Here is a 10,699-nt window from a genome sequence, read left to right as displayed (position 1 = left end):
AGCCGTGAAAGTACAATTCTCTTTTGGTAGCACACGCCATCTGTCAGGAAGACTACACTACACTGAGCTCATCAAGTCAAGTGAAACACACCCCCGGCATTGCTGCTCCCACCTGCAGTTCAGTGGCTAGCCTGTCTGTTAGCATGACGCCACGAGTAATGACTGTTTTGCTCTGTCAACCTATCATAAAACATAATTATCCAAGTATGGCAAGATGGATAGATTTAAACATGTGGATGGATGGATGGAACTGAGATGGTGCATTGTGTGTGTATGGGCGGGGTGGAGGGTGGCTGGTGCTTCTGCTACTCTTAAAAAGAAGAGCAGACATTATTTCTCATACAGAGGTAACAACAACATGTTTAGCTCAAATGTGTGAATGGATGTGTGTGTGTGTGTGTGTGTGTGTGTGTGTGTGTGTGTGTGTGTGTGTGTGTGTGTGTGTGTGTGTGTGTGTGTGTGTGTGTGTGGAGGGGGGGGGGGGGGGCAATCTCACAATATGGACAGAATATGAATTGTATATAGACCAAATCACCGTGACGTCACCATGTAAACAAATTTACTTCCGGGTACCACTTGGGGAAGGCGGCAGGTTTAAATGTGCGTGTTGTCAAATAAATGCTGTCAAACCCTCTCGCTGTTTTCGGCCGACTACTTTCAATTTAAATGGTTAAACGGTTGGTAAACATGCTTGTCCGACGTATCTAGCCTTTCTTCTGTGTTTGTTTTATGTAGTGTTAGCTAGCTAATAACGTTTGTTTGTCTGTCAAACTCGCTGTTTTTTTTGCAGACTCGTGAGAAGAGCCTGGTGACGCGAGGTTATTACAGACAGAGCTACTGACGCCAAGTTAATTTAATTTAGCTTCAAGTCTACTCTGGTCTGGTCCAACAGGTAAATTAGCTAGTCTGGTCTCCACTAACGTTAGTGAAAGTGTTGTTATGAATGATATTAAACAACAACACAACACGGACGAACCATTTTTGTCTTCTTTGTCTGTTTTTGTCTTCAACACGTCAGTTTGTGCCGTCCACCGCCATTATAATGTGTGGACCTCAGGGGTACCCGGAAGTAAATGTAAACATCCCGCTGATTTGGTCTATTGTACTGTGCACTATGTGGTACTGAGTGTGTGTGAGACAAACAAGCAAACACACACACTCTCACACACACACACACACACACACACACACACACACACACACACACACACACACACACACACATTCAGAGACATGGGCTTCTGGGCCAGTGTGGCATTAGAAGGGCCTAGCCAGCGGGTTTTGGGCTGGGGGCTCCAAGAAATAGATATTATAGCCTGTTCCAGTGCTGCTCGTGATGTTTGCATCTGAATGTCGTGGAGATGACCTCTTTCCAAACTCCAGAAGGCCTCAAAGGTGCACAGCAGCTGTTCCCCCTGGCAGGGGAAGAGCATTCCTGATGTGAATGACTGCCTGGGCAGGATATGGCCAACCTGCTCCAGTGTTAGCAGGATTATTCTGGATCGGCCTCAAGCCCACTACAGCACGCTGCTCACCTGGACCCAGCACGCACCTGCCTTTCATGTAGGAGGACCTGCAAGAGGTCGGGAAGTGTGGAGATTAAGAGAGAAGTACTATAGGTGTTACGGCGGGAATGCACTGGAAATGGACGTCACGGACAAGTCGAGCAGGAGCCTGTCCAGTCACACCAGAACCGCTCTGTTTTGCTCCGTGATGGCCCTGCACCGGTCACAACTTGTACTGACTTCATGCCTGGCTGCACGCGGCGGCTCGCGGCTCGCATCAGAAATAGACCAGACGCAGAAACTCTCGCTGAAGGACGCGAGACGGACGCGGCACGCCGTGGCCGGTGTGATCGGTCTAAACGGTTAAGGTCGAAATGAAACCACCTCCACTGTCGGAGACGTTTCTGGTGCGTCCGGGACGTCAGGGTCTGCGGATGACCAGCTGGATGGTAGCATGAAAGTGGAGCGGGTGAGAGAGAGGTAAGGCAGAGAGAAGAGACAGAGCAGGGTTGAAGAAGCACGACAAACGTTAAGACATGACAGATCAAGTAATGGAGGGGTACAGTACATCCGGAGCTGTATGCTACGAGTAGAGGTCTTTACTGTGGGAAGTTACTGTACAAGAGGCACCGAGGCATGCTGACGTGAGATGGAAAGGTTCAGGGCTGAGGATCAGAGGACACGATTGCAACATCTAAACCTATAATTCAAACTAACATGAGAGAGGAGGGTTAGGAAGGCGGGTACAGGGATGTGCTTGCTTGCGTGCTCTACCAGGCTGGGTCGAACCAATCCAGCCCTCCGTCGTTCCATCCTCGGTCCCGGGCCGGGCCCGTTGGCCCCGTGGGACTGGCGTGCGTAGAGGCCCGGCTGGCCGGCAGATGTCGTGGCTCTGTCCCGGTGCGGATATTACCAGTTTCCCCCGAGCCTTTCATCTGGAGCTCAATGGGCTGAGGGAGAGCTCCCCAGGGCAGAGTACGGCATGGACCAGAGGGGACAGGAGGATCAGAGATGGCTTTGGCTGGGCTGGGGAGCTGCTCTGGGTTGGGGATGGATGTTGCAGGACTGAGTCAGAGCTTCACTCTGCAAGATGTGAAAAGTCATCTCTTTTGTCTAGCTGACCTTTTGCACGGAGCTGCGTGTCTTTCCCTATATTTGTTTTGACACAAACTATGATGAATACTGATGAGTTTCAAATGTACCTATGAAACCAATCTGGGGAAGGACGCCCACGGTACAGAACATTCAGAGAGATAATCATCTCTAGACTAATATCACGCTCAAACCCCCTTTGTCAGCACTCAAAGCAGCCGACAGCTATTCCGTTTAACGATAATCACTGTATCACACGTTCTTTATTGTGCACATCAGCGTTTGTGATCACCCCCCCCCATCCATTTTTATACCGTCACCCCCCCCCCCCCCCCCCCCCCCTTGCCTTTCCGCGCGGCGGCTCTCTTTTCTGGCTAGCTGGGCATATTCTGCCCTGTGGTTTTTATGGCCGTTAGAGAGCGCATTAGCTCGAAGGGCTCCCTCGCCACGCGGTCGTCAGAGAAGAAGAATGTTTTTGATTAGCCGCCATCATCATTTCCTCTCTAAGCAGTATCAGTCAGCTCTTAATGGTTGAGCCTCTCCAGCACACCTCTGGGACCCCGGAGGGGGGAAACACGAAGAATCCCTGGTGTGTCAACAGGTTAGAAACCAGAGGAAGTATTGGGAGCAGCAAAACACCTACCTAGACAGTTAGCGAAAATGAGAATAGAACTCAGCCTTTGGTTTGGTCGCTATTATGACGTTCACTAACATAGACGAGAAATGGCCGTGACTCGACAGCTTGTTATCCTAACCGACCACATAAAAGTCTGAAGCACCACAGCAGTTACAGTAGCTCTTATTCACGGATTTCACAAGAAAACCTCACGTGGAGACTTCCAAGCAGGAAGTGGCATTTTAAAGAGGGTTAAAAACAGTGGTCAGACTCATAACCTATTCTTTATTGAAATCTGCAAATTCAGAGGAAATGACTGTGGGTTTTATTGTGTGCATAACCCTACCACCCTCCCACCGGCATGCACATGCACAGGCATAAGAAGCTATGGAGGTGTCATTGGGCCCAGGCCTCATCAGTATTCAGGGGGTCCATGAGGAAATCTTGTGTTGCTGGCCACACACCTGATTATAGTAGCATTATGGACAGGCAGACAGACAGGGCTCGGGGAGGCTTGGAGATAGCCTGGGTTTATTTCAACGGGCCTGGGCCTGCTCCTTTCCTCACTCCTCCCAGCCCAGGCCTCTCTGCTGGGGGTCGGGATGGGCGGAGTGTTGGGTTGAGTGACCGCCTTGACCCTCCTGGGCCTGGAGCCCAGCCCTGCAGCTACTGACACAGCGACGGGCATTCCTGCTGTAACGCAGCACTGAGCAAATAAAGGCCCACATTCCAGTGATATTGAAAAATACAGTAGGAGGATAAGCAGGGATGAGTCTGATCCTCTGTGTCTCAGTCAGCCTGGTATGCAGGGGGAAACGACGTGAAGAGAGAGAGACCATGGATGGACAGGCAGGTGGGGTTTTCCCTCTCTCTCTCTCTCTCTCTAGCTCTGTCCATCTGTCTCTCTCTCTCTCTCTCTCTCTCTCTCACAGACACAACAGCTAGAGTAAAAAAAGTATAAATTTTAAATCAATCGAAGTTACTCACTAGCCTGTCGTGCTGCAAACTCTGCAACTCCCACAAACCAGAGACGCCCCACAGATGTGAACTTTTGTTTTAAATCACAACCACTGCTGCCAAAGTATCTACTCAGATAATGGTGGTTGGTAGCAATGAGCCAACTTTTGTATTGACTGTGTGTGTGTGTGTGTGTGTGTGTGTGTGTGTGTGTGTGTGTGTGTGTGTGTGTGTGTGTGTGTGCGTGTGCGTGTGCGTGAAAGAGACTGTGCATGAAAGACAAGACACTTCATTAAAGGCCTATGCTATTGACCAGCGGTGAGGCTGACAAAGCCCTCCTCTCTTATTCATAATTGATGTGGCAATTAAGAGCTGACCCTGGACCAGTGTGGCAGGCCGGAGGACTGATCTCTCACTGCTTCAGCTTACTGCAGATCAGATAAGAAGGGCCACTGACAGCGGCTTTAGTGCAGAGTTGGACCTAATCTGATTCTAAAACTGTAGTCGGCAGTCACAGTACGTAACCAAGCAAGAGTTTATATCAAACCATTTAACAAAAAAGAAAACATGTTTCGTTTCACCACAGATTATATATATATTTTTTAAGTGAGCATCACTTAGGTCAGTTAAATCCATTGGAGGATGGTCACTGGGACAACAGGAGGCTGCATCCCATCCTCATCATCTGTACTGCTGCTACTTGCTACAGTATTGTCGAGCCAAAGGCAGCGTCATAACACTTTACTCACACCAAAGCCTCCTTTCTGCACCTCGTCACGTGCACAGCAACACCAAGTTCACACCATCACTGACTGTCTCTTTACACGCCAAGTACACGCCATCACTGTCTCATTACACGCGTGTCACACCAGGCCAGACGACACACTGTGTGAACGATGAGACGTGGAGAGAGACAGAGAGAGAGAGAGACAGAGGAAAGCATTCATCTTCAGACTTCTGATTCCAAGAGAACGGCTGAAACAAATAACAGTGCAGGTGAGTGCGTGGGAGAGTTGCAGTGCAGGTGTGAAATGTAACATCACACACACACACACACACACACACACGTCACACACACACACACACACACACACACACACACACACACACACACAGTGACACCTGATCGAGTGTCGCTGAGTGGTTCCTGCTGTGCACGCCTTTCTGACTTTAATAGATGGTGGTGGTGGTGATGAAGTGTGTGTGTGTGTGTGTGTGTGTGTGTGTGTGTGTGTGTGTGTGTGTGCGTGCGTGTGTGTGTGCGTGCGTGTGTGTGTGCGTGTGTGTGTGCGCGCGTGAGAGAGAGAGACGGAGAGATAGAAGGAGCACCTATCTCTATGTCCTTCATGCTTGTGTCTGTCTACAAGGACATCTTGACGCCAGGTCCTGCCAACTCAATGAGGCGTCTGGCATATGTGTGCACGCATGCGTGCATGTGTGAGGGTGGGTGTGTGAACGCTCATATCAGTTCGTCAAAATGGCTTTTCTGTCGGGGATAGCGGTGTGTGTGTGTGTGTGTGTGTGTGTGTGTGTGTGTGTGTGTGTGTGTGTGTGTGTGTGTGTGTGTGAGAGAGAGAGAGAGAGAGAGAGAGAGATGGGGGAGTTGTACATGGCCCCTAACTCCTCTCTCACATAGAGGCTGCTTTCTCCTCAGGATTCCCCTCCATCTTGGGGTTCTGTCACATCGGCTGGTGGAGGTCACTGTCCTCCCAGGGCCCCTTTTCCCTGTGTGTGTGTGTGTGTGTGTGTGTGTGTGTGTGTGTGTGTGTGTGTGTGTGTGTGCGCGTGCGTGCGTGCGTGCGTGCGTGCGTGCGTGCGTGCGTGCGTGCGTGCGTGCGCGTGCGCATGTGTGTGTATGGGAGTAAATCTTAATCCTCTATACCCCCAGTACAGCCAAGAAGGGTACGGGACAGATGCCATTCCTCTGCTCTCTGCTGCGGAGTTGCCATGCTGCTATGCCTGTTGCTAGGTTAGCTGTAGGCTAGGATGTGTACCCCGCTGGTGCCCCTGTGTTTTTGTGCCCCCTGTACCCTCGGAGTGGCCTGCCAGGGACCCCCGTCCCAACCTTGGATTCCCTACACAGGTTGCCTGTGAACCAGGGGGACAGTTCCCAGAGCGGTGGGTGTGTGTTTGTGCAGAACCAGTGTGTTCCTCAGAATACAGAAGAGGGAGATGATTTTGAAAGCAGAGAGGAATCCTCGGCCTGACACGGCAGCACATAAAGAGTGAGTTGTGGACAAAAACAGCGAGCACAGAGATGGATGGCCTGTAATGAACTGTGTGAATTTGTTCTCCCACCCTCGTCCCCCTTTGGAAGAAGGTTTAGTATGAAAAGAGATAAAGAATGGCGGCGTGGGTGTTTGGGAAGGTGTGTGTGAGGAACTTTAAAACAGATGGGACCCAGAGAGCCTCAGCATTCCCCAGCTCTAGGAAGCGCTGTCAGAGCCTAGATCCATAGACGGCTCGAGCAGTATCAGTCTTTTATGGGCCTCTCTTTCTCCAAAGGACTGATGCAAGGCAGACTGATGGAAGGCAGACTGATGGAAGGCAGACTGATGGAAGGCAGACTGATGGCTCGGTGCCTCAGGACTGCTGGAAAAGGCCAATGTCCATGCAACTTCCTTAACCCGCTTGCTTATGTCTGTTCTTAACTTATCCTTTATTTATCCCCATGGGGAAAGTCCTCCTCTGCATTTGACCCATCCTCTACTAGGAACCTTCCTACAACTAGGAGCAGTGGGCAGCCGCAGTGCAGCAACCAGGGACCAACTCCAGTTCTTTTGCCATTGCCTTGGTCAGGGGCACTGACAGGAGCATGAACCCTAACATACAGTACATGTCTTTTGATGGTGGGAGGAAACCGGAGCACCCAGGGAAAACCCACACGAACACGGGGAGAACGTGCAAACTCCACACAGAAAGGACTGTGCTGTGAGGCAACAGTGCTAACCACTGAGCCACTGTAGGCATCTATGCAGGCCTCTATGAGATCCATATTAGAGGACTTGAGAGATTTCTCAGCCCCAGAAGAGGGCCAGCACACCAAACAGATGAAGAATTAGAATAGAGACCATCTTGAAGTGGGCTCACACCAGCCACGTCGCCCGCGTCTTAAAACGAATGTGGGCCAGGGGCGTAAAGTGGCGGGGGCCAATGGGCCAATGTGGGGGGCCCGGCCCCCTTGCACGGATCACATCACCCTTCATTTTGATGTCAACTACACACATGTAAAGTTTCGTGACTGCATTTTGCACTGTTTTGATGCTGTCGGACTAACAAAATATGTCCACAGACAGTCATATAAACACAAACATATGAACACATGGCAAAGTACTCAAACGGCTTCTGTGGTAGTTCCTGCTACAATAGGTGTCTCCAGGACCACATTTTGCCATGAACACACACGCACACACACACACACACACACACACACACACACACACACACACACAGACCACACACACACACACACACACACACACACACACACACACACACACACACACACACACACACACACACACACACACACACACAGACTCACAAGGTGATAATAGCAGCCCAGCTGTTATGGCTGGTACTTAGAATTAGATTAGGTACAAATAGTAGCTACTGTAAGTATTGTATTTAGTAAAAGGCCCAGCTGTTATGGCTGGTACATAGAATTAGATTATGTACAAATAGTATCTAAGTATTGTATTTAGTAAAAGAGAGGAATGGGACCATGTTTTCTATGTTTTTGTGTCTCCTCTCTGTCTTCACTCTGGGCATCGAGAGCTTCTAGCTCGCGATTGATAGATGGTAGGTAGAAGCCCTGCAAACATCTGCCAAAGGTCAGTCATCAGGTTAGATCAGAAGAGGCCACTCTATCTGTGTTAATGACGGAGACTAATGTTACAAGTCGCTTGCAGTGGCTTTGGGGCGTCTGAAAACAGTGCGCTCCAAGGACGTATTGGCTATTACATAAAGATCTCGTTTTACAGCAAATAAGGATTGATCTAGCCAATCAACAGTGTCATTACTCAGCCAGTTGGCTGAGCTGTCGTGTTTCTGAGTGGTGGTAGAAGAGGGGGGGCAGAGGAACAGATGGGTAGACTGTACTTCTGTTGTCTCTGAGAGTTGCTGGCCTCCACCTCAAAGTGAAACCGAGCGCACGCTATGGAGAGAGGCGACTGGCTAATCACATTCTCGTCACACCACATAACTCAGACAGTGTGTGTGCCCAGGCAAATTGTGTGTGTGTGTGTGTGTGTGTGTGTGTGTCTAGGTGCGCGCGCATACGTATGTGCACGTGCCGCGAGCGTGCGTTACCGTGCGCGTACATGCCTGTGTATGTGTGCGTCTGTCTGAGAAGAAATGTGCAAATGAAATAATAGTCGTGGGGTCAGGGGTCACCCCTGTTAATCAAGCATCCCCCGCGAGGCAGATCCAGCGGCCTTGTCAAAACCCTACGCCCATCAACTGCTTTACAGCCACCCTCCAGCACCTCGCCCGTCGCCTTCCACCCGCTCAGCGGGGACAGGACCCTGGAGGTCAAGGCAGAGGCGCGAGGAAAGAGCGAGGCAGACAGCCAGAGAGACAGAGACGTATACTGACCTCCACTCACCTCTGCTGCGCTCTCGAGCTGTGCCACGCCACAAATCAAACGTCCACCTGCTGGCCCTTTACAATACTGCGCAGCAGGCAGACGAGCTCACACTGCCACAGGTGTACAAAGGCCCAGGTTACACTCGCTAATTGGATCCAGACGGCTTTAATGTTAGGACGAAGATTATTGGTTAAGGAGTGGAAGTCCTCTTCGGCTCCTGCACCGTCTTTATGGCACATTTCTCTTGGGCAGCTGGCTGCCCTTGAACAACTATCATACAGGCTGCTTGATAAGGTGGACGAATATAATTTGAAATGGGGGCATTATCACGCATATATTGAAAAATAGTGGCATCTCTAGCTCAGATGAACATAAATTAACAAATTTACCACGAGAGGGAGGGGGTTGTGGGCACATTTACCACTGGTACAGGGTTGTGGCACGAGGCGAAGCCGAGTGCTATAAACCCTGTACCAGTGGTAAATGTGCCCACAAACCCTGACCTCGAGTGGTAAATTTGTTTTCTACAACAGCTACCAAATAATATAAAAAATACACAATTGTAACATCCAATTCATTTATTTATAATCATTACTGGTTTCAGAATACATTTATCCTTCCGCCACAGAATATAGTTCCATACACAAGATCAATGATTGCACTAAACATTTAGTTGCCTTTGAGCCAAAAAACAACTAACCTATTCCTTAACGGGATTCACAGTTATTGATACATTGCCTGTAAAAGTACAGTTATTTAAACAGTTATCTAAAGCAGCCCGTTTTGGGGGTGGTGTGTTGATATCTGGTGACGGCAGAGGGCGTTTGTTTGTTTGACAGTCCCAGGTTCGGGGTCCGGGCGCTAGTCCGACCTCCCGCTAGTCCGACCTCCCGCTAGTCCGAACTCGTGACAACTCAAGCTCAGCCAGTTCTCTCTCCCCAATTTCACCATGTCGTTCTTTGTTCACTTCACCTTCATCTTCATCTAACCACTGCTCAAAACTCAATCCACCCAGTAAATCAAACGTTACTACGAAATCGGACATTTCCTTGTTAGAGATCGGCCATTTCCTTGTTAAAGATTTGCAGACTGACAGGCTAACAGTGGGCGGAGTCAGCACAGGGAGCGGAGTCAGCATCAGGGAGCGGAGTGATACTGCGGTTGGAGCCGAACTGTAGATTGTTGGCGTATTTACCACTGTTGCTAGCCAATCAGAATCCAGTATTCACTCATGCTGTTGTAGAATTGCCAATTTATGACGGTCAGGCTGTATTTTTGATCTTTTACTTTTCTGTACATCACCAATATGTTGTGTTTTGTTGTTTGTTGTGTCTTGCTGTCTTTTTATTTTATTTTGTTGTCTAGTGTTAACAGGAAGCTGTTACCTGTGATGGATGTCTGTTTTGCTTGTCTAACGAAAATAATAAAAACTTCTACCGTAAATTCCGGACTATAAGCCGCACCTTTTTTCCGTTTTTTGACCTTTTTTGGCCCCTGCGGCTTATATAACGGTGCGGCTTATCTATGGATTTTTTCCAAAAAAAAAAAAAAAAAAAATCTCTTTTTTAGCACTCTTTCTAACTATAAATCCACTTCTGTTTTAATTTCCTCTCTTGCCCTCTTTTCACCACACTGTATGACACTGTATGACACTGTGTGCACTGTAAATAACAACACAGGTGGTGTTGTGTTATGTTGTTTTGTTGAAATGTTAATAAATGGGAGCTTCCGACAATCCCCTCTGTGCATGAACCCTTACATATGGTAATTAAACATTAAAACACAATAAAAAAAAAAAAAAAAAAAAAAAACCATTAAAACACCCGCGGCTTATAGTCCGGTGCGGCTTATATAAGAAAAAACTTTGCAGGTGCGGCTTATACACCGGTGCGGCTTATAGTCCGGAATTTACGGTAATCATAAAAACAAAGGCCCAGGTTA

General features: G+C 48.9%; 1 protein-coding gene across 1 annotated transcript in view; it reads right to left on the bottom strand.

Annotated features, from left to right (window-relative positions):
- Positions 1-2,275: 2,275 nt before the first annotated feature.
- Positions 2,276-10,699, bottom strand: part of LOC310796826 (glypican-5-like) — a gene marked incomplete at its 3' end in the record, with an annotated part of 74,925 nt that continues 66,501 nt past the window's right edge. The window contains exons 6-7 of the mRNA XM_083659058.1: positions 8,623-8,696; positions 2,276-2,544 (exon numbers count right to left, since the gene is read on the bottom strand). Of these exons, the coding sequence (XP_083515184.1) occupies positions 2,276-2,544; positions 8,623-8,696 (343 nt within the window). The remainder of the gene's footprint in view (positions 2,545-8,622; positions 8,697-10,699) is intronic.

The sequence above is a fragment of the Poromitra crassiceps genome (genome assembly GCF_964638095.1).
Source record: "Poromitra crassiceps genome assembly, chromosome: 23".
NCBI lineage: Eukaryota > Metazoa > Chordata > Actinopteri > Beryciformes > Melamphaidae > Poromitra > Poromitra crassiceps.
This window is presented reverse-complemented; position numbering and strand designations above follow the sequence as displayed.